The 24,577-nt window shown below is 26.9% G+C and overlaps 2 protein-coding genes across 4 annotated transcripts in view; both read left to right on the forward strand.

The window, feature by feature from the left end:
• LOC117178264 overlaps positions 1–396 on the forward strand; it is a 21,373-nt gene extending 20,977 nt beyond the window's left edge. Inside the window, exon 2 of the mRNA XM_033369617.1 lies at positions 86–396. Within this exon, the coding sequence (XP_033225508.1) occupies positions 86–396 (311 nt within the window). The remainder of the gene's footprint in view (positions 1–85) is intronic.
• On the forward strand, positions 208–21,316 carry LOC117178263 (mediator of RNA polymerase II transcription subunit 15-like). Of its 3 annotated transcripts, none has more exons than XM_033369614.1 (6): positions 208–440; positions 3,286–3,362; positions 9,532–10,027; positions 13,094–13,263; positions 16,645–17,197; positions 20,142–21,316. In XM_033369614.1, exons 1-6 carry the CDS (start codon positions 398–400, stop codon positions 20,258–20,260), a joined length of 1,458 nt encoding a protein of 485 aa, XP_033225505.1. In that variant the 5' UTR covers positions 208–397; the 3' UTR covers positions 20,261–21,316. The 3 variants fall into 3 exon arrangements, with proteins under 3 accessions (XP_033225505.1, XP_033225506.1, XP_033225507.1); XM_033369615.1 differs by having other exon boundaries at positions 9,613–10,027; XM_033369616.1 differs by having other exon boundaries at positions 9,616–10,027.
• The last annotated feature ends 3,261 nt before the right edge of the window (positions 21,317–24,577 follow it).

Raw genomic sequence — 24,577 nt, forward strand, 5'->3', positions numbered from 1 at the left:
CACTTTTGCTGAATTAACTAAACGAACCTAATTATTCTAGTAAGGTAAAATGTCCTAAAATGTTATTTCCGGCACAAATGCGCAGTTGTGACATACCGCCGGAAGTTCTCCCCTCGTGACTACTTCGGCTGTTATCGGCCATTTTCGACCGTTCTCAACACGAAGCCGTCGCCCTCGACCGTCACTTCCGTTTGTGCAGTCTTCATCTCCTCCTCTTCCTCTTGGACGAGAGCCGTGCTAAGTTTCTCTCGCGAATTCTTCAATACAGAAAAACTCAGTTCGCTTTTATTCGCCAAACTTCACCTTCTACACTACTTGCGAGTACCAAACTTCGCATTACTTTTGTTATTCACTGTTTTGCTTCGGCACCAGCATCAAACTGACGACCCCAACTAAAATGTATACGAGGAGCAGGCAAACCAACCAGGGCTTCCCTAATGGTAAGTGTTCTTATCTTTATGTCTATATCCTCTGTGCTTCAGAAAAATTGATAACGTTTCATATACAATTTATTTTTGTGCATTCAAATTAAATCTGTTACAGTAATTTTATGATTCGTGTTTTAAAAGTGGTAGTTGGGCACTGAAATGCTCGAGGGAAATCAATAACGCCGGCATGCGGAAAATGGCGGACATACAAGCCGAGCAAGCCCCCGATTTTGCCTTCTTTTGAAAATTTTCAATCAGACTTGAAATAAATGGCTAAAAGCTTGTTAGTAGTCGCTTTGAGGTCAATAAAATCGAAATTGTTTGTGCTTCCTCTGATTCTTCTAGATTCCGGATAATTCGATGTAAAGTATTTTAAGTTTGGAGTCTGGTGGGAGTCATGACGCTGTCGCGAGCTTCATGTGACTGGGCATAAGATTACTAAGGCTAATCTTAATTAAATTTGTTTAAATAAATTAAAATTTTATTTATTTAAAAAATTCTCGTGTTATAAAAATTTGTAGGTGAAATGAGGTTAATTGTTGGGTGAAGCCGAGCTGTGAGAAATCGAGATTTCGCTTTTTTTCTCGTGAGTCATAAATGGGGGAAGGCGGAAGCTGAATATTGATTAGAAACGCGGATAAAAGTCGTCATTTTTGTAATGAACATTTGCGCCTGTTCGTTGAGTTTATCATTTTTTTCTCTCATTTTAATAAATATTTCAAGAGTTTATAAAACTGCTTGCCACGGGACTGGATTAAATATAACTTTTAGTAATATTTGATAAGAAAATTCATATTTGTTGACTAAAAATTCTTGATTTTAGATTGCGTGAACATGTTTTTTTTTGTTTGAAAATTCATAACTTTCGATTGAAAGTTCAAATGTTCGGTTGTAAATTAAAATATGTTTTGTTAAAAATACAGCCATTTTGTTGGAGCATGCGTATTTTTGTATGAAAAATTCATCTTGTGGTGGAAAATTAATTTTTTTAGGTTGACAATTCAACTTCATACGATTTTATTGAAAATTTACATATTTTGTTAAAATTACAACTATTTTGGTTGAACAATCGTCTTTTTATATAGAAATTTCATTTCTTATGTTAGGAAAGTAATCCTTGTAACAAGTTCATTTTTTGGGGGTTTGAATTTTTTTTTAAATTTCACTGTTTTGTCCAAACCATCTTTTTAAAGTAATGTTGCAACTGTTGGGTTGTAAATGCAACTTTTGTTGTCAAAAATTCAACTATGTTGAAGATTTAATTATTTTTTTTAAATTTCATCTATTTTGCATTAAATTTCACTATTTTGTTAAAGTCATACTTTTTGGTTGAAAATTCGTCTTCCTTAATTTAAAATCTCTTTTTTTTTAATTCAACTGTCTTTTAAAAGACTTCTTGTTGACTCAAAAATTCCACTATTTCTTTAATATTTTAACTAATTTGTTAAAAATTTAATTTTTAGATGAAATTTCAATCATTTTTTCAAAAAATTCTAATATTTTGCTGACAATTCGAAAATTTTGCTTAGAATTTAATTATTTTGTTAGAAATTCAAATATTTTGTTGAATATTTAATTATTTTGTTCCAAATTCTAATATTTGGTTGAAAATTGAATTATTTTGTAAAAAATTCAACTGTCTTGATGAAAATCTAATTATTTGTTATAATATGACGAAAATTTAATTATTTTGTTTAAAATTCAAATATTTTTTTAAACATTTAATCATTTTACTCCAAATCAACTATTTTATTGAAATTTTAATTATTTTGTTAAAAAATTGAATATATTTTTTTAATTATTTAAAAAAGAAAGTTAAGTAAATGCCTTGAAAATTCAACTTTCTTGTTGATAAATCGTCTTTTTAACTCTTTGGTTTTACATTTTTTGGTTGAACATTCGTCTTTATTGTTTAAAAATAATTTTATTTTTAAATTTAACTTTATTGGTTCTGAATTACCTTGAAAATGTATTTTTTTTTCTATGAGAGAAAATTAATTTTATTACGAAAAAGTCATCCGTTTAGGTTAAAAATCTATCTTTCCTGGTTGAAAATAAACTTTTTAGTGAAAATTCAACTGTCTTCTAAATTCTATACCATATTAGTTTCATTTAAAAATAATTTATTCCTCTGTTTTTTTATTCTTTGAAAAAAAAAACCATATTTCCCATGCTGTACTATCATTTTAGACAGCAGTCTTAATTACCACAAATTATTTGCATTCGTATGACCGAGAAAAATAAAACCATGCATTTTTTTATTGTAAGATCACTTTTGTTTTAAGCTTTGAGAAGTAAACCTATTAAAAGATTTACATTTATTTACTTCTAAGGCTTCTGCAGTTGAGGTTGTCCAAGTGTGCACATTTCGTTTTTTAATGTAAAAAAATTGTATACCAAAGTTTTACTATTTTTATTTTATGATACAAATGTCCTTCGAAGCCTCAAATAACTTTTCGAACTGTGTTCAAAATTTTGCCTAATTTTCAGTAAGAAAGTTTTATTTCATATATTTGTTTTTAGATTTTTAAATTCATTTGAAGATCATTTTGAGATTAAATCTCTTCTAAAAGACAATCCAGATTTTGATGCTTTTAAAGTCCAAACGGTTAAATTTGGATTTTTCTTTATTTGTTATTGCTCCATACTTCTGAGATTAGAAAGTTATCGAATATGGTGAGATTCGATCCTTCTAAAAAAAAAAAAATTGCTCGAAGCCTACGTCAAAAAATTGTATCGCTGTTTAATTCAGATATTTTCTTTCAACTTTCTTAATTAGTGATAATAAATTTCATATATTTGGAGCGAATTGAAAATTTTCGTTTTTGACAGTCGGATTTAAATTTTAATATTATAGCAGGCCAGCAGCAACGACAGCCCGGAACACCAAACAACCAAGGCAATTTCCAAAACCAACAAGGCACTCCCAATTCCGTAAGTTTTCCTATTTCTTGATTTCCATTTCTATTATGCAGTAAAATACACGTTTTGTACTTGTCTTTGAAAAAAATGAGTACGTGTGTAAGTTTAAATGTTATTAGTGAAATTGCATTGCTGAAAATGTTACGATAAAAAAGACTTGCAAACGTTTGGTAAGCCCCCATTTGCTAAATAATCAGATTAGGAAAGTCCCAGAGCCCCAATTTACATCTTTCGCAGTAGAAGAAGACTGCATTGCAATCTGTTATTCGTGCATAAGGGGGGCCCACTTTTTTTCTATTATTAGTAAAATAAAAAGGCTGAAGGGTAAACAATTCGGGACTTCTTTGACTCTGCAGCAATTTTTTGGTAAGACTGAAGCAAACGGAACAACAAAAACAGAACACAACGTGTGTGGATACTTTAAGGAAGTAGTGGGTTATAGAATTTTCTTTGAAGCAATTTTTTGTTTGCATTTCTGCACTTAATTTTGTTATTTAACCTACTACTTTTTCCATTTTTTTTTCCTTGCTAGCAATAAGTATTATACCTGCTTTAAAATACAATGGATTAAATTTCAGCTGCTGAAATATTACAGGACTCACAGACCCGTCCCTAAATCCCCTATTGTACCTTATGTACTTAAAAAATATATATGTGATTGAAACTTCCAAAAGTCAGATTTTGAAAAAAAAGAGAAAAAATCGGGAACTTTTTGTATGAAGTATCTGTAAAAAAAAATAATTACGGCTGCTATACAGTCGACTTTTTAAAATGAAAATATCACATTAGTCACTTTACTTGAAAATATTTCAGGATGTTTTTAATGATTAGGAGATATTTTTGATAGGTTTCAATAATTTGAAGCAATTTTGAAACATTTGAAATATTTTAATACATTTTCCAGAATTTCAGTTAGTATCATCATATAATTTTACGAGATTCCATAATCTTTAGTGGATTTTAAGGAATTCATTCACGAGAAATGAAATGTTCTGCAGTTTTTCAAAGATTTAAAATTATTTTTTGGAATTCATTTATATTTCAAATTCTTTGGCATTTTCAAAAGTTTAAAAAGATTATAAGGGTTTTGAAATATTTTTCAAATATTTTCTTCTAAAAATTCAAATATTTGGATAAAAATTTACTGATTTTATTATTAATTCAAATATTTTATTCAAACCTTAATTATTTTAGGAAATTTTAAACGTTTCCCAGCAATTTTTTATTTATTTCTGAAATTTGAACAGATTTTTTTTTTAATTTGGAATTTGCCCTGAATTTATAATAATTTTTCCTGAATAAATTCAAATATATGGTTTAAAATTTAATTATTTTGTTAATAATTTAATTTTTTTTTAATTAAAGTTTTATTTTAAATTCAGCTCTTTTAATTAAAAGTTCAAATATATTCTGTTAAAAGTTTAAATATTTGGATAAAAATCTAATTGTTTTGTTGAGAATTTAAATTCTTTTGCTATAAATTCAAACATTATATTCAAACTTCAAGTATTTTAGGAAATTTTAAATGCTTCCTAGCAATTTTTTTATTTATTTCTGAAATTTGAAGAGTTTAAACAAAAAAATTGGAATTCGTCCTGCATTTATATTCATTTTTGTTGAATAAATTCAAATATTTGTTTCGAAGTTTAATTATTTTGCTAAAAAATTCTATTATTTTCTTCCATAAGATAATTGTAATTTCTCTAATCTCATTTCAAACTTGCTGAATTAAATTAATTTGGTCATATTTTTTAGTCTTTTCGAATTCACTTTATTGTTTTTTAAATTCAATTCTATTTCTGAGAAATTTCGTTAATTTCTTCTTGGTTTCCTTAAGTTCCTGGAAATTAACTCAAATTTTACTGAAATAAATGGATTTTTTCACTTTTTAAAAAATACTTCAAATTCTTTTTTTTATCATTTATCATTTTTTTTATATACTTTTCAATTCTCAATTCATTTGAATTTTTTTTTAACCGCCTTGAATTTTGATGAATTTCACCGAATTCTTCTCGTTTGCCTTAAAATCCTCCAAATGCATTCCAATTTTACAAAACAAAATTTCAATACATTTGAATTCTTTTGATTTTTACTTGAATTATTTTGAAACATAATGCATTTATCCTGCATTTTTTATCCTTTGAGAGCACAAAAAAGTACACCTTTTTTGGCACCTATATTTTATCCTGCAGGGTCTGTGAGGCCCTATCTTAGTGTTTTGGACTCCAATTAGAATTTAGTCATATTTATTTTATAATAATTAACAATCAGAAAAAGTGTTATTCCATTGTTTTTTTTTTTTAATTACAAGAAATATGGCTCTAAATATTATATCTGCCCTATAATAACGCACTGGGGAAATCTTTAAGTTTATTAGCAGTGGGTGTGCCTAGTTTGTTCACATTAAAACTTTATTTTCTTACTTGTACGCCTGGAGATTTTCTTTAATGAGTTGTCACTAATTTTTGGCAATTTTTTAAAGAATAAATAAATTGTGCAAAAAAAACTTGTAATGACGTTTGACTATGGTCAGATTACGTAGACGCATCGTTAATTGGCCTGAAGATTTTTTTCAGTGCTTTTAGACATTTCATTTTTGGTATGATTTTAAAATTTAAAATTGTTTTTATTTTTGAGCTTTTTTAAAGAAAATTCTTTTTTTTTCATCATTTATGAATCGGTTATGCAGGTAAGGTCCTCTAGAAATCACTTTTGAGTCTGAAATATAAGGGTAAATTTTGTATAGTTAAAATAGATTAAACCTAATTTATTAGTAGTGAATAGAGTCTAGTTTTCGATAATTCAATTTTAAATTCATAGTACCAGATCAAGAAGCTTTCCGAACAATTTCAGAAAACTTCAGAACTCAACAAGCCACGAATGTGAGCGCTATTGCCAGAGTAAAGAGTCTAGATATTTGAAAATAAAATGTAGATTTCAAGATTTAAGAAAATTTTTATTATTTTAGTAATAAAAGATTGAAAATCAGGTCTATCTGATCCGGAATTATATTAAGTGACCGAAATTTTGTATTGGATTGGATTAAAATTAATATTAGGAGCCTTCATTGATCTGAAAGTAAAATTTGAAATTGAGAACAATTTATTTTTTCATAGTTTAGTCTGGCAGGAGTGCTAATGCAACTGTGAATTGTCAAGAAGTGCGAAATTGTGCATCCAGGGTGTCTAACGGATCGAGAATTTTATTTAGGATCGGATTTTTTTTATACTCAAAATCTATATTTTTTTCTATCGATTTTTTCATTTTCATCAATGAGATTGTCATGGAATCGTCCAATTTTTTCTTTGAGGTTTGTCCTTTTACGATCGATTCGTCGACGACTACTTAAATCTGTATTTTATAATTGGTCATTTTTTAAATTATTAAAAATTTTATTCTTTGAAAAAAGTTTCCAAATTAAAGTTCTGTTAAATAGATTGCGAGCTGTCAGAATTCTATATAAAAGGAGCCAAATGAAGGCCTTTTTTTCTCATTTAAAAAAATTTTTATTTATTAAACGCTCATGTTTAATTTTTTAAATATTACAATTATAAAAATCTAAATAAAATACACCTTTCACTTTTTTCTTTAATGTTCGACTGTTGAAAATGGAATAAAAATGAATTTATTAATATTTACATTTTTAACAGTTAAAAATTAAAATTTTCAATTTTTGAGAATCCAATTTTTAAATGTTGAATTCGAGGAAAACGGCGAATTTAATGTTAACAATAAGTGTAAAAATGTTAGATTTGCATAACTTAACGTGACAATTTAATAAACATTTCAATCCATACAAATTTTTGTTGAAAAAATCGTTTTAACGACATTTAATTAAAAATTGTTTAGTTTAAAAGTGGTTAAAATTGTGTATTTTATACGTGTAAATTATTGAGCGTTTGAATTGAAGTCTGAAATCAAAATTCGTTAAGCCTCAATTTCATATTTTATATTTTGGGGTTGAAAAATGAACTGAAATCTTTTCTGGGTGAAAGTTTAACTTGAAACAAAAAAATTGTCGTTTTTTTTATTTAAAAATTCATCTGTTTTAGTACAAGTTTAATCTTCTTTAGGTAAAAATGCAACTATTTGGTAGAGAATTCAACTTTTTTGGTAGAAACTCGTCCTTTTTTTTTTGTTGAAAAAATTCGTCTTTTTCGATTGAAATTTCATTTTTTTTTCGTGGAAACTTATTTATTTTTTTGTTTTGTTTAAAAATTCACCATTTGATACTGAAAAGTCCCATGGAAATTTATTTCTTAACTGAAAATGTAACTTACAATTTTTTTAAGATTGATATTTTTTAGTTGGACATCCTATTTTAGAATAAAATATAATAATTTTCTTGGTTTGAAATTTCATTTTTGTTGGATAAACATTTATCAGTTTTGTGGAAAATTATTTTTTTTTTGCTGAGAAGTCATGTTTTCGTCATATTTTAGATTAAGTTTCATTCATTTTTTGTGTGGAAAATATTTATTAAAGACCATCGTTTATTGTGGAAAGTACTTTTTTTTAAATAAATAAATCAATTGTAGATTTGTATTTGAAATACTGAATTATTCCGTTTATAAAAAACTAGCAAACCACTTTTAGAAATGAAGTTACGTCGAGTAAGATAAAATTCACTTTTTTGTTTAAGTCGTACTTTTTTGCTTAAAAACTCGTTAAACGTTGAAAATCTAAAAAGTTTTGAATTTTAAAATAACAAAATGAACGCTTTTATTTAATTTGAAATCCTATACAAATATGCTTTTAGTTTTAAAAATAACAATTTTTTAATATTTATAAAATATTTGAATTAGCCTTGTATCGTTCAAATTTCAGTGTTAATTTAAACGTTCCATTCTTAATTTTTAATCGAAAGTGTTTAATTTCGATGTATAAATAACAATTGAACAATTAGCAATTTAAAAATACTTACGATATAAACAAAGTGTTTATTTAAAAACAAAATTTGATTGTTCAATTTTTCAAGGTTTTTAATTTAAAATTAGTCATATATAATTTAAAACAATTACAAATTTATTGATTCATTTTTTAATTTAGAGCTTTAAAATTGACAGGTAGGATATATATTTTTGATCCAGAAATCTTTTTAAATATTAGAGAGTTCTGAAAATTGGAATATTTGCAGTTTAACGACATTTAATTTAAAATCGTCCTTTTTATACGTCTAAATTATTAAGCGTTTGAATTAAAAATATCTTAAACCAAAATTTGTTGAGGTTACATTTTATAAGTATAAAATTCAGACGTGTTCAACTTTTAAGTTTTGATTGTTAAAATTTTTCCTCGGTTAAAATGGCACGTGTAAATAAACAATTGCCAAAACTAAAAAAAGTACAGCTTTGAATTGGTCCGATAAAAAAGGCGGCAATTTGAAATTGGCTGATCACTAGACACCCTGGTTCCGCGAATCAGTGCATCCCGTCGAAAATACGTAGATGATACTATTTAGAGCCAAGTTTGGGATTTGAGGATTATTCCCTCCCAATGGTGCTGTTTCCGGTGTTATAAAGAGTGGAAGGGGAATTTGTATTTTTTACTTGCATGTACTAATTAGAGGTCCCTATTCCCCTTTCCTGCAATGCAGGCTCTAGTAGCTATACAACAATACCGAGGAGGTGCATACCGCCAGGGGCAAGTTTTGCCAGTTGCCCTCATAGCATGCAATGTGCCACAGGCCGTTTCCTTAAAAATAGCGTCCTGAACTCGTACCTGGGTCTATCAGGATAAACACACTTCTCTGCCATTGGCGATTGACAATTCGTTTGTTATTATCACGACAAGAACGAAATTGAAATTTCAACCCAATTTAAACATAGCGCTCCCCTGATGAAGGGCTTGTTGTTTTTGTTGTTGTTATTGTTCTCGTCCATTTGAAAGATGCGACGAAACGATTTTTTGTTTTTCATCGGATTGAAATTGTCTCGCAAGCACAGATTTGGTGGCGTGTTGTGTGTCAAGGTTTCTTGACATTCATGAATGACATGCGAACTCTTCACGCTGTATATGTGAACTGAGCTTAGTTACGAGTTAAGAAACAGGAATGAGGCTGGTGCCATCTATGGGGGCAGCGTTAGGTTGCCGAAAGCAAATTTTGTGATGCTGGGCCTTGGTGGGATAGCACAACCGTAGAGGTTCCTTGTCTAGCGGCGACCCACCCTGTGTTTTATAGTTCTCTCAGCAAGGCAATTACCAAACAAGCCAATCAACTCCGGCGAGTCAGCAAGGCAACTACAAACCTGGCAATGTCCAGCAGTTTAAGGGCCAGCAGCAACAGCCGCAGACTCCGAATCAACAGCAGGCGAGGATGCAGAACCAGCAGCAGGGTAAACCGACAACTCAGCAGTTGCAGCAGCAGCAGCTGCAACAGCAGTTGAAGCAGCAGCAGCAGCAACAACAACAGCAGCAGCAGCAGCAACAGGCGGCAGTTGGAACTCCTCAGGCTCAACGCTTGAAGCCGATTCTCAAGCAGTCACCCGCGACCCCAGCGCCAACACCAACGGCCTCGCCACAATTGAATCAGAATCAAAATCAGATGAATGCGGCTGTCCCAACACCTGTCGCGCCGGTCATCAACAATGCAGCAGTCGAAAACAAGGTTGAGGGTGAAAATGTGGAGGGCATGGATGTCCAGGATCAGCCAAGATGGAGACGCAAGACTCCAGGATGTAAGTAGCCATTTTAAAAAGTTGTTTGTGTATTTAAAAATCATAAATTCGTAGGTTTTTTTTTTATGTTTTAAAATTCATGTCTTACAGTTGAATATTTATTGTTTTTAGTTTAAAATTTATGCCAGTTTTAACAATATTTTTTTTTTGTGTGTGGAAAATTAATTTTTTCAGCTGTTTTTGGTTGAAAACTGATATGTTCGGGTTCAAAATTCAACTATTTGATTAGTAAAAGTAGCTTTATATTACTGTATTTAACAGTTTTGTTTTTACTTTTTTGCTTGAAAATTCAAGATTTTTTTTGCAATTTTTTCTCTCAATTGAAAAAAAATCTTTCTTAAATGAAAATTCAACGGTTTTTGACAATAAAAAAAATGAACTCTTTCGATTATAATATCAACTGTTTAGATTTTTCGTTGAGAATTCATCTTTTTTTGATTACAAATTTGATTGATTTGTTGATAGATAAACTCGTATTGAAAATTAATTTGTTTGATTCATCATTTGAATTTAATGTTCGTCTTTCTGGTTGAAAATTCACTTTTGTTTTTTATATGCCTGGAAATATCAGGGATTTTTTTTTGAAGTCATGGCATTTTTTCGAAAGCGTGCATAATTCTTTTTTTTAAATTGCAACCTAAATTTGAAAAACAATGATTCTTAATTTGTAAAAGTAGCTTTATTTTACTGTATTTACCAGTTTTGTTGAAAATTCTTTTTTTTTTTAAATTTTTTATTTATTTTTTGAACTGGTTTAATTTCTGTTGTAAAAATCATCTATTTCAATGGAAATTAATTCTCTAATGTTATAAAAATAATTTTTTTGATTGGGCCGTCTTTGTACTTGAAAATTCAACAGTTTGTTTGTAATTTTATCTCTCTCTTGACTGAAAAATGTGTCTTTATTGGGAATTCAATTCACGTTAAAAAATCGCCTTTTTTGGTTCAATTTAACTGTTTTTCATTAAAAATTAAAATCTTTTTTTGGTTGTAATATCAACTTCTTACATTTTTCGTTGAGAATTAATCTTTTTTTTTGGAATAATAATTTGATTACTCTTTTGAAAGTAACAATCTAGTTGAAAATTAATTTTTTTGTTGATTCATCATTTGAATTGAATGTTCATTTTCCTGGTTGAAAATTAATTTTTTGTTTGGCTGACAATTGATTTTTATTACTGAAAATGAAACTATTCAAGTTGAAACTTTGACTTTTTGGTAGAAAATTGTCTCTATTTTTTAAAATTATGTTATTTAAAAATTCTTTTTTTCTTTGAAAAATTAAAATACTCCAATTACATAATTATCATTTCAGTTGAAAATTCTTCTTTTAGGTCGGAAATAAAATTACTTGGTTGAAAGTTAAATTTTTTTGTTAAAAAAACCCTTTTTTTGGGTTGAAGATTCATCATTTTGATCAAAAATTAATTTCTTTGTTTAAACATTCTTTTTTTACTAAAAATTTAATTATTCCGTTTTTGGTTCAACATTATCTTTTCTAGTTGAAAATTCATCTTTTTGGTTAAAAATCCAATTATTTTAGAAAGATTCATCATTTTAGTTGAAAATGTAATTATTTTTTTGAAACTTTTGTTTTGAACGCTCGTTTTTCTTGTTGTGAAAAGTAATTTTTTTAGCTAAAAAGTTAACTACATCAATTGAAATCGAATATCATTGACATCATATTGAAATTGAATATCTATTTTTTAACTTGAATTTTTGGTTGAGAAATGATCTATTTTAGTTAAAATTGCGTGGTTTTTTGTTAAGAAATTCATTTTCTCGGTTGAAAATTCAATAATTGTAGATAGAGACTAATCAGTTCAGCTGTAATTATTTATTTTTTAAATTTAAAATTAAACCATTCAGGTTGAAAATTTATTTATTTGCTTGAAAATCCGTCTTTTTGTTAGAAAGTTATCTTTCTAAATTCAGTTATGTGGTTGAAGATTTGTCTTTTTTAGTTGAAAATTCAACTGTTTGGTGGAAAATCGATCTTTTTTTAGCTGAAAAATTTAACTGTTTGGTTGAGATTTCATATATTTTGTTGAAACATAATCTTTTTGATTGGAAATTAATCTTTTTGGTTGAAGCTGCAACCCCTAGGTTAAAAGTTCATCAATCTTGTTAAAAATTCAATTATTTTACTTGAAAAGTTAGGAATTTGAAGCGGTTTTATTTTAAATTAATATAGTACTGTGAAAATTAAACCTAGAAAAATCTGAGATCTAAAAAAAGTGTATACTGGTCAAGCCATTTTTTTCCGAAATTGACATTTTTTAAAAATTCTTTCAAGTCCCTACTGAGAATCCATTGAATGTCTATTGGTTTGCTAAATATTATTTGCCGATTAAAAAAGAAAAACTGAAAACTAAATGGTTAAGAGTTAAGTTTTTGGCAACGGTGTAAATTTTTCGGTAAAAAATGAATCTTGTTCAAAAATTCATCTTCTTGGTTAAAAATTAAACAACTAGGTTTTGCAGAGGAACTAATTTCTTAGAAATAAAAAAAAATTTCTTTCTTTCTGAAAAGTTCAACTTTTTGTCAAAAAATTCGTCGTTTTTAGTTGAAAATTCAACTTTTTAGTTCAGAATTCTCGAGTATTGTTACAAATTCGCCTTTCTGGTAGTAAAATAATTTTTTTTGTTTAAAAATTAATTTTGTTTATTTAAAAATTTAACATTATGATTGCGATTTCTTGAATTTTGTTTTTAAAAAATTGGAGAAAATAAAAAATGAATTTTCAACGGTCGTTCATTGAAGAAAATTACAAATGCATTCAAAACATTAGAATTTTAATTAATTTTATAATTAAATTACTGAATGAAAAATACCAAAAAATAGTATATTCAGTCTTGATTTTGTTTTGTTTTTAATGATGAAATATCACTGCGCAAATTTGAAGACCATCGGCATGCAAGGTGCTCTGGTAGAAATGCTGTTGAGCTCTAGCAAACGAAAAGTCAATGTGAAAGTAATTGCTGATAACAAGTGCTTTTTGAAAAAAATTGTGATTTTTCGCAAATGTTTGTCTTGCTCATGAATTTTTGTTTTTACATTTCACAGTGAAGGTAAACCGCAAGCTCAAGAGATTGCGCATGAACCAGCGTTTGCGCAGAACTCTTCAACCCAAGAACGCCATTATGGTCCTCAACGAAATGAAAACTGGAGTGCAGTTTACCTTCCCAGAAACTCAGACGTCAATGACCAACTCTCTCTTCCTTGTTCACGCTGAGGTGAGTTGTTTTCCCTCGATTGTCTTTTTTTTTTTTTAATTCTGCAACGTCATTTTTGCAAATTTGCACCGAAAAAAAATCGTCTCTTTGGGTTGAAAATTCAACTTTTCGTAGAATATTATTAACATTTTGTTTAAAAATCATATTTTGTTGCTGAGACATAAGTGATTTTTTTATTATTTTTTTATGAGAACTAATTTGTTTTTTATCATTATTCTTTTTTGATTTAAAAGTTGATCTTTTTTCAGTTTAAATATTGCATCTTTTCTTTTTTGGTTAAAGATTCTGGTGCTGGAAAGTGAACTGGAATCTTTTTGGAATGGAAATTTAACGATTTTAAAAATATTTTTTTAAATTAAAAAAAAAATCTGTTAAAAGAGTTTTTTTCTGATATAAAAGTGCACCTGTTTGATTGAATATTCAACAATTATGATGCTGTTTTGTTGAAAATTGAACTATTTTGAAGAAATTTTATTTCTTGTTTAAAATTTATATTTTGGTATAGAGAAGAAAATTGAAATCTTTTTTGTGTGAAAATTCAACTTTATTGTTTAAAAATATTTAAATTTTTTAAATTAAAAATTCATCAGTTTCATTTGTATTTATCTGTTTTCATCTGTCATATTTTTTTTGTTGGAAATCCTACTGTTTTGTCGAAAATGTACTTTTTGTTTATCATTTATATTTTGAGGTGGAAAAATGAACTGAAATCTTTTCTGGTTGAAAGTTTAAATTGAAACAAAACAATTGTCGTTTTTTATTTAAAAATTCATCTCTTTCTGTACAAATTTAATCTTTTTTTTTTTTTTGGTAAAAATGCAACTATTTGGTAGAGAATTCAAATATTTTGTTAAAAACTCGTCCTTTTTTGTTTAAAAAAATTCGTCTTTTCAACTGAAATTTCAATTTTTTTTTCGTGGAAACTCATTTTTTGTGAAAAAACGTAATTTACAATTTTTTAAGATTTATATTTTTTAGTTGAAAATCCTATTTTGGAATAAAAGATAATGTTCTTGGTTTGAATTTTAATTTTTGTTGAATAGAAATTCATCAGTTTCGGGGGAAATAAATTTTTTGCTGAAAAATCATTTTTTCGCCATATTTTAGATAAACTTTCATTCATATTTTTTGAGTGGAAAATATTTACGCAAAATTCATCTTTTTGGTTTTAAAACTCCTTGTATAAATGCCATCTTTTTTTTATTGAAAATTCAAATTATTATGTGGAAAATTTATATATTTTGTTGAAAATTCAAGTATTTTGTTAAAAGGCCATATTTTATTGTAGAAAGTAAATTTTTTTGTTTAAAATAAGTAAATAAGTTTTTAATTCAGTATCTGAAATACTGAATTTTGCCGTTTATAAAAAACCAGCAAGACATTTCTAGAAATTAAGTTATGTAGAGTAAGAGAAAATTCACATTTTGTTTAAAATTTGTATTTTTCTATTGATAAGTCAATTGAAATATTGTTGGACGAAAATTCAACTAGTTTTTTTTGGTCATGTTTATTTAAAAATACACCTAATCATGTTCAAAAGTCATAATTTTTAGTTAAAAACCTATACTGTTTGATTCAAAAATTCAAAATTAAAATATATTGTTAAAAAGTCATACTTTCAGGTTAAAAATTCTCACGTTTTGTTGCAAATTAAACTATTTCCTAGAAATTTTATTTTTGGTTAAAAATTTGCAATCTGGTGTTGAAAAATTAACTGAAATCTTTCTTGGATGCAAATTCAACTTTTTTCTTGATAAAAAAAAAATTAATCTGTTTTCAGAGAAATTTGATACTTTTTTTTATTAAAATGCAACTATTTGGTAGATAATCAAACAATTTTTATACCAATTGATCCTTTTTATTTAAAAAATTCCTCTTTTTGGATTGGAGGTTTAATTTATTTCGTAAAAAATTATTTTTGTTAAAAAATTCGTATTTTCATCTAGAAAAGTCAAGTGGAATGTTTCGGATGCAAATTCAACTACTATGTTCAATTAAAAAATGCATATGTTATAAAAGAAATTCTATCTTTTTTTGTTGTATAAAAATGCAACCCTTTGATAGATAATTTAACAATTTAGTTAAAAACTTATCCTTTTTAGGATTATTTCTTGATTAAATTTTTTGGTTAAAAATAATTATTCTTTGCTTGAGTATTCATTTTTTTTTTAAAGATTTGGTTGAAAATTCAACGAATTTCTTGAAAATTAATCTTTTTTAATTAATAACTCAACTAATTGGGTGAAAGTTAAACTGTATTGTTAAAAATTTATTTTTTTGATTGAAGGCTCATGTGTGGTTGAAAATTTAACTGTTTTGTGGAAAAGCCCTCTTATTATTTTTTTTAACTAATTTTTTAACTGGAAATGTAACTTTCTCGTTTTTTAAATCGATATTCTTTATTTGAAGTCTCCTTTTTTGGTGAAAAAACAAAATTTAGTTTGAAATTTCATTTCTGCTAATTAAAAAAACGTATCAGTTTCGTTAAAAATTATTTTTTTGTTTAAAAAAGCCATCTTTTATAGTAGAAGACTTTTTTTGTTTAAAATAAATTAATAAATTGGAAGATTTTAACCCTTAAAGGGCACACTTCCGTAAAATTACATAATGGGTGTTGAGCACCCAAAGGTATTAAAAAGTGTGCTGTGCCGACGGTATTGGATAGTTCTTTACAGGAAAATCAATTAATGATGTTTCATCTATCAAGTTTGAGGAGAAAAAGGTTTCATAATAGTTTTTTGAAATTTAAAGTGGTTAAAAAAATCCTTTTTGGAAAAAATTTAAAAATGACTTTATTCTAAAAGTTAATAACTTTTTAAGTTTTTGATATTTTTACTTAAATTTTGACCTGAATACTTACGAGATACGGCGCTTCAAAAATAGAATTAGTCCAAAAAAAAAGTATTTATTCTGAAAAATAATAGCTCCAATTCAATGGAAAATGAAACACCGTACTTTACGTGATTAAACTATTTTATTGATCTTAAACTGTATACAAATAATAAAAATCAAAATTAGTGATAATGTCATCGAATAGTAGTTTTTCAAGTCATTTGTTAATTTGGCGCCATATGTTCCATTTGCTAGAATTTGTTACGTTTTTTTAAAGTACAAATAAGTCGCTGGGTGTTTTATACCCAGTGTGCCCTCAAGTGCCTGAGATACTGGTTTATTCATTTGATAAAATATTCTAAGTTAATTGTATTGCAAGATTAAAATTCACGTATTTGAATATTAATCACGGAAAAGGAAAAACTATAATCAAGGAAAGATGAGAAAATTATGAAAATACTCTCGGAATATAATAAAAGTGGGAAAATCTTTTTCTGGAAATAAATTATTACGACGAAACTGATTATGATAATTTTGTCGGTTGTTTAGATCGACGGAAAGACGTATGTCGGACAGGGTCTGTCAAAGCCGCTCGCGCGTCAAAACGCAGCTGAGAATGCGCTCAAGTGTCTCCTGTTGGAGAAGATGACGGCCGCTTCGCTGAAGGCGCGCATTGACGCCGAGTCTGACGGTGCCCAGCCGGTGAAGATTGAGAATCAGGCCGACTCGTCGTCGGTGAATGACGAGAACAATAGCGAGGGCGGCGAGAAAATGGAGACGAACTCGGAAGAGCCGGACGAGATTCCATGGAGTTCATTGGCGAGCTTTGCCCTCTACAAACTGTTTCTCGAGTGGCAGAATCAGGGAACTGTTGTTCCTGTCCCGCGACCGGGTGTCTCGCCCGGAAAAGTGAGCAAACGAGAGACGAAGCCAATTGTGCAGAAGGAGTTGCCGGCCAATGCAACAACTGTGCATCCCGTGATGCTGCTGAATCAAATGAGACCGGGTTTGGCCTATACCGAAGTTGCCCGTGTGGGAAATCCACCCAATACTATGTTCACACTTGGCGTTGATATTGATGGAACAGAATACACAGGAACAGGTAATTTTTTGTTTTTCTTTTTTTTTTTCTTTTCTTTGATTTTGAAAAATATATTTTCTTGAAAATTTAAGGTAATTTCGATAAGGAACGCCTTTTTTTTTAGACTTTTTTTTTCTTCTCAAGTCACGTTTTTAGAGAGATGATGTTTATTTCAATCACTTTTAAATGATGAGTCCAGGACTATTAAACATTTAACAACTAGGTTTTAAAGTTGAAATAATTTCTTTGATATAAAACTTTTTCTCTCTTTCTGAAAAATCTCGACTTTTGTTTAAAATTTCTTCTCTTTTAGTTAAAAATCAAATATTAGTTCCGAATTCTTGAATTTTGTTATACCAAGTATGCCTTTCGGGTAGTAAATTTATTTTGTTTATTTAAAAATTTAACATTTTGTTTGAGATGTCTTGAATTTTGTTTAAAATGATTGTTTTTTTTTCCGTAGAAAATTAATTTTTTTGTTTAGCAATTTAACAACTAGAATTGAAAGTTGAACAACTTTCTTAAAAATTAAAAAAATATTTCTTTCCTAACAAATTAATCTTTTTGGTTGAGATTTCTTGAATATAATTGAAAATTCCTGTTTTGTTCGTTTGTACTAAATTAAATTATTATTTAAAAATCCATATTTTATAATTGAAAATTAAACTTTTTCGTTGAGAGTTCTTTGAACTATTTTTTTAAATATAGAAAAAAATTTTACCTAAAAATTCAATTTTTTGGTTGAAAATTCTTTCAAAATTCTTGAATTTGGCTGAAAGTTCTTTTTCGGAAGAAAATCAATCCTTTTGGTTCTTTCTAAAAATTCGACTATTGTTTAAAATGTCTTCTTTTTTTAGTTAAAAATCAGCTTTTTAGTTCTGAATTCTTGAATTTTGTTACAAATTCGCCTTTCTGGTAGTAAATTATTTTTTTTTCTTTAAAAATTAATTTTGTTTATTTAATAATTTAACATTTTGGTTGAGATTTCTTGAATTTTGTTTAAAGAAATTTTTTTTTGTATAAAATTTATTTTTAAAAATTTTAGGAACTAGGCCTAAAAGTTGAAAATTCAACTTTTTGATTGAGAATTCTTTCTCAGTTTTTGAATTTGTTGTACATTTTGTTTTTTTTTTTTAAAGAAGAAAATCAATCTTTTTTTTTCAAAACTGAATCTTTTTTGTTTAAAATTTATCTAGGTTTTCAAGTTGAACTGATTTCTTAGAAATAAAAAAAAATCGTTCTTTCTGAAGAATTCAACTTTTATCAAATTTCTTCTTGATTAGTTAAAAATCAACTTTTTAGTTCAGAATTCTTTAATTTTGTTACAAATTCTTGAATTTCGATGGAAATTCTTTTTTTTTGTATTTATTTTTTGTTTAAAAATATATCTATTTCTTTGCAAAGTTAGTAGCAATTTGCGTGTAAAGTTCAACTACTTTCTTAAAAGTAAATTCTTTTTTAAAAATTCAACTTTTTGGTTGAGAATTATTTCACAATTCTGCAAAATTCAATTTTTGTTTAAAATTTCTTCTTTTTTTAAAGTTAAAAATCAACTTTTAAGTTTAAAATTCTTAAATTTTGTTACAAATTCGTCTTTCTGGTAGTAAATCAATCTTTTTGTTAAAAATTTAACATTTTGATTGAGATTTTTTGAATTTTGTTTAAAAAATTTTTTTTCCGGTAGAAATTTTTTTTTTTCATCAACATTAAGCGACTCTACACTTGAAAGTTGAACATTTTTCTTAATAAAAAAAATATTTTTTTTTCCTAAAAATTCAACTTTTTGGTTGAAAATTTTTGAATAAAATTGAAAATTCGTGTTTTTTTATAGTAAATTAATCTTATTATTTAAAAATGCATCTTTTTTAATTGAAAATTCAACTTTTTTGTTAAGAATTCTTGAATTTTGTTGAAAATTCCTTTTTTTCGGTAGAAAGTGAATCTTCTTGTTTAAAATTTCATGTTTTCGGTTGATTTTTGCTAACAAAAATTGTTATTTTTTTCATTGAAAAATTAATTAATTTACTTTAAAATTTAAATAGATAGACTTCGAACTTTTGTTGAAAATTCGTTATTTAGCAACTTGGTTTCTAAGTTAAACTAATTTCTTACAATTTCATCATCTATCGTTGAAAATAAACTCTTTTTTTGAATTGAGAGAGAAATTAAAAGTTTAACTACTTTGTTAAGAATTACTTTTTTGGGTTGTAAATTCAATTATATTTTCGAAAATTCAATTCTGGTTGAATTATATATTCTTCTGAAAAATTATTTCTGTTTGGCTTGTAACTATCTGGTCTTTAAATATTAATGGTCAGGGAAAGTCAGGTTTGCCACAAGACCTGGAAAGCTCGTGGAAATTTTAAAAAGTGTTTAATAACCTGGAAGTTATGGAATTAAAAAAAAATACCTGGAAACCTTGGAAAAGTAATGGAATTTAAAAAAAGTGACCGGAAAACTGGTAAAAGTTGTGGAATTTGGAAAAATTGCGAACTTTTTTAATCGTCGATTTCAGTCTTAACAATTTAGTATTTTATAGATACTTCTATATTTGAAAATTGGAGAGAAAAAAACCTAAGAAAAAGGCGAAGTGTAACAAATTAAATAAAAATTTTTTGTTACTTCTTGCGATCTAATCTTTGCATAAATAGTTCGACTATAATTGTTCAGAAATTAATGAAAAAAGAAAAATAATATGGTTATTATTACAGAATAGTTTTTTTTTTCACTTTATAAAAATATTATTGAAAATTGTTTTGAATTCAATAGAACTCTTACTGATAAACTTATTATCATTTTATAATAATTTGTTAAATTAAAAAAAAGTAGACCTGGAATTTTTCAAAATTATACCTGAGAGTCGTGGAATTTTGTAACCATTTGTAAAATATTTTCGAATTTTTGTAAATGTTTTTTTTTTATTAAACAATTTTATATTTATTTGTTTGTGTTTTTTTTTTTGCAGCAAAAAATAAGAAGGACGCTAAGAAGATAACGGCAAAGGCTGCTTTGCAGGCACTCTTTGGCTTGACGTATCCGGAAGAACCAAAGGTTGACCACGCGGAAGACATTTCGATGTCTTAAATTTTCTTTTTTTTTTTTTTTTTTGAAAAAAAAAATTGTACGAGTTTCGCGCTCGTAGACAGGCGCGAATATTTCACTATACTTTGTGACATGTATTCGTCAATGTATTGAGTGTATTACAAAGTAGCGGCATTTAGTATTATAATGTAATGACGATTGAAGGATTTGCGAAAAATGGCGCGAGGTAGAGAGAGAGAGAGGAAAGGAAAAGGAGTTTTAGTGACTTCGATTTAAGTTCATTTTATACACGCGTCGCTCATGCTAATACCGCATACAAACCTACAATTGGTAATTTAGTAATTCTGAAAATAGATAGGGTCCTGCTTTTTAGGGGCGTATTTAATGATTCTTCAATGCAGCACTAATTTTTAGTTGAAAAAATGATGACTATAATAATAATGATAGTAATATAGTAAATGTAAAAATGAATTAGTAGTTGGTCAGTTACTACTTTTGATTCCACATTTTGTCCTCACAAATATATCATGAAAGTCGGTGAATTCTTCTCTTAAATTTTTTTTTTATTCGTTATGATATGTTGTTGTGTTTTTCTTTTTTCCCCTTTTTTAGTTGACGAGTCGTCGTTTTATTGAAGAAAACATTAATTAATGAATTGGTAATGACGATTTTGAATGCATGTGGGAGGTGGTCTATTTACTTGGTATATATGTATTGGATCAAGAATGTATTTGGAATTTGTGGGAAAAACTTTAATGTCAACAACAACAACAAAGAAAAAAAGCAATTGAGTGAATTCGTCGGTATTTGTTTTATTATAATGCCTGTAAGATGCGAAACAATGGTATTGAGCGACATAAGACTTGGAGATGTACCTTATTGATAAGGTTTTAAATTTGAGCGTGTGAGATTGTAGATTATTATATTATAGCGAAAGGCTGCACAAAAAAATATTCATTTTTTAAATGCATTATTCAAACTACGTATTATGTGATTGTTTCTTTGAACCGGGCTATGAAATAATTCAGGCACTTTGATTATAAACTTCACTGTTATATCGTAATTTACTGTGAAATAAATTGAACAAATAAGCCTTTATATTTGGTCCTTATCTGTATTTTAGATGCCCGTTCCTTAGGTAATTTATTTTATTTATTTATCATTTTTACAATAATATTTTTTCCAATTTTCCCATAATTAGTAATTTGGGAACTGGACCGGGAAATGGAAGTGAATTTATTTTTTGACCGGCTTTGATTTCAACAGTTATTAAAAATAATTTGTTAAATTGTGATTTTTATACATTATTATATAATTTCGTTTAGAATACTTAATTCGAAAATCTTTTGCTTTAAAAATATTCTATTTTAGATTTTTAATTTTCAAGTCTTATTTTAATTTAAAGAATTTTAAAATGCAGTTTTAAAGGTTAAAAAATTAAGTTTTTTTTTTTTAATTGGAAACAGGGTGGCCGCTGGACCGGGAAACCGGAAATTTTTCGAATTTTCAGACGAAAAATTTGCCCAAGTTCAAAATTTGAGGATTTCCAGATTGTAACTGTTTCAATCCGAAAGTCTTTATAAGAATTGAAATTTTTAATTCAAAGTTTCTATTAATTTTTTCAGCTATTAAAAAATGTAAACGTGTGTTTTACTATTTTCAACTTAAAAATAAATCCATAATAATATAGTCATAACTTAAGTTTTTTTATTCAATTTAAACTATTGAGAGTCTAAATTATTTAATTTGAAATTTCTTAACCCTTTAACGACCAAAGCTATCAATTTTATAACATGAATCTGACCGCAAAATTTATTGTATAACAAAACAAATAGATCAAAAGTACTGTTCCTTATGTTTTTGGATAAGCTAAATTCGAATCCGTGGTCAAAATTCGAATATTTGGACTTGAAAATTCAATATGGCGGTTTTTGTATGCAAAAATAGCGAAAAATGTTTGATTTTTTATTTTTATAATTTTTTTAGGCATAAAACGCTTTGATATCTTAAAATTTCTTCAACCATCGGTGCATAAAATTCCTAAACTTTAACACAAAATTGTTATGTATGTTTTTTCTTCCTATATGGCGGACAAAATGCAAAAATGTTCCAGAAACTGTTTTTTTTTTTCCATCATCTTTGTTTTTCTCAAAAACGTACAAATTTTTCCAAGAATAAAAATGTCTTAGAATTAGTCAAAGAATATTTTTGAATTTTTTCAGATTTTTTGTAATTTTTGAAAAGTCCAACATTTTTTCTACAAAATGTGAAAAAAGTTCATAGTGTTCTATGGTTAATTTCAAAACATTTTTAATCTATGGAAGTTTTTTTTTAAACTTTTGAGTTTTTGAGAAAAACAACGACGATGGAAGAAAACAGTTTTTGGGAAATTTTTGCATTTTGTCCGCCATCTTGGAAGAAAACACATTAAAATTTGCTGTTAAAGTTTAAGAAATTTAAAAATATTAACGCGTTTTATGTCTGGTAAAAAATTGTTAAATTTTGACACTCCGTAGAAAAAATTTGAGTAATTTTAAGAGATATGCAGAAGTTTTGAAAAGATTCAAAATTAATTAAAAAATTGAAATTATTGCAAGTAATGTAAACGAAGTGTGTTAACATTTTTTTTCAGAACTTCTAAATATATTTTAAAATTAATCGAACTTTTCCTACAATTTTTGAAAATCATGCAAATTAAAAAAAAAACCCTTAAAATCTTCCACGTTCTTTGATATTTTTTTAAATCTCTTAAAATCTTAAACTTTCTGTTACAATAATTTTTCAAAGTGAAAAATCATTTTCAATTTTCCTAAGCATTTCAAGAAACTCTTTTTTCGTTTGAAGTCTCACAATTCTTAAAAAAATGCTCCATTTTTTGTTTGAAATCTGCAAAAATCTAAATGTTATTTTAAATTCGGCTGTATTTGAAATTATTAAAGTTATAAATTTAATTCGAATCTTTTTAAAACTTCTAAATATCTCTTAAAATTACTCTTAATTTTTTTACAAATAATAAGTGTTCTATTGTTATTTATAAACTCAATTTTTTTTTAATTTGCAGGATTTTCTAAAAGTCATAGAAAAAATTAAATTCATTTTGAATATATTTGAAAGTTCGGGAAAAAAATTGAAACATTATTTTGAATTTGGAAAAATTTAAAACAAGTTCTAGATTTCTCAAGACTTTGAAATAAAATTTGTATGCTTTTAAAGGATGCCTAGACTATTTAAACTGAAAATTATTTAACTTCTAGTTTAAGGATTGTTAAGTTAAAAAATTATTTTTCAATCTTTAATGTGTTTAGCTTAAAATTACTTAAAATATTGTAGTTTTTAAAGTTAATTTTTTGATTGAGACTATTGAAAATGTTGTTTATTACTTTATTTGGAAAAATATTTAGAATATAGTTTAATTTTTTTAAATTTTATTGGCCGTGAAAAATATTTGCGAACCGGGAATTTTTTTCTTTGATTAAAACTGCCACCCTGATTTCATTTTAAAATAACTTTTAAATAAGGTATTTATAATTAAAGGCTTTTATTAAATTTCAGGTCTAAAATATTCCATTTTCACAGCACGTAATTAAAAATTTTTCAATTAAAAAAAAGAACAATTAATTAATATTTAAAAATATCTGACTGTACATTTAAAAAAAGTAATTATAAATAAAATACGCAAAACGGAAGAAAAAGGTTAAACTTTAAAAAATTACAATTTTAATTGTTCTATTTAAAAAAAATTAATTTGTAAGTCAACTTCTTACATTTTAATGTATAAATAAAAATTGAGCACATATTGTTCTTAGAAAAAATCAAGTAAGATGAAATATTTTGAAGTTGTGAAAAACATTTAATAATATTTCTGAATTTGAAAAAATTCGAAACAACATGTAGACGTTTAAAGATTTTGGAATTGAATTTCGAAGCATTTTAAGGATTTTAAAACTATTTAAAATTAAAATAATTGAACATAATATAAACGGAGAATTTTCAATCTTTTACAAATGTATATTTGGAATTAGAATTTATTCCGAATAATAACCGGGAATTCTTGGAACAGGGAATGTTAAAATCTATATAAATTTCGAGCCGTAACAGGGATTTTTTTATTAGAATGAATTCTGATTTTAATTTGAAACGGGATATTTTCGAGAAAAATTATAAATTGGAGCAGGGAATTTTACAAAAATTTGAATTCTTTTTGGAAACGGAAAATTTTCCAAAAGCATTCAAATTCCAGATTTGAAGAAGGAATTTTCAAAAAACTTCTGAGTTGGAACTGGAATTTATCCAGGAGAATAACAATTATCAATGGAAAATTGAATTTTTCCAACAAAATTATTGTTCTGTGTTGCAACG

The sequence above is a fragment of the Belonocnema kinseyi genome, chromosome 8 (assembly GCF_010883055.1).
Source record: "Belonocnema kinseyi isolate 2016_QV_RU_SX_M_011 chromosome 8, B_treatae_v1, whole genome shotgun sequence".
Taxonomy (NCBI): Eukaryota; Metazoa; Arthropoda; class Insecta; order Hymenoptera; family Cynipidae; genus Belonocnema; species Belonocnema kinseyi.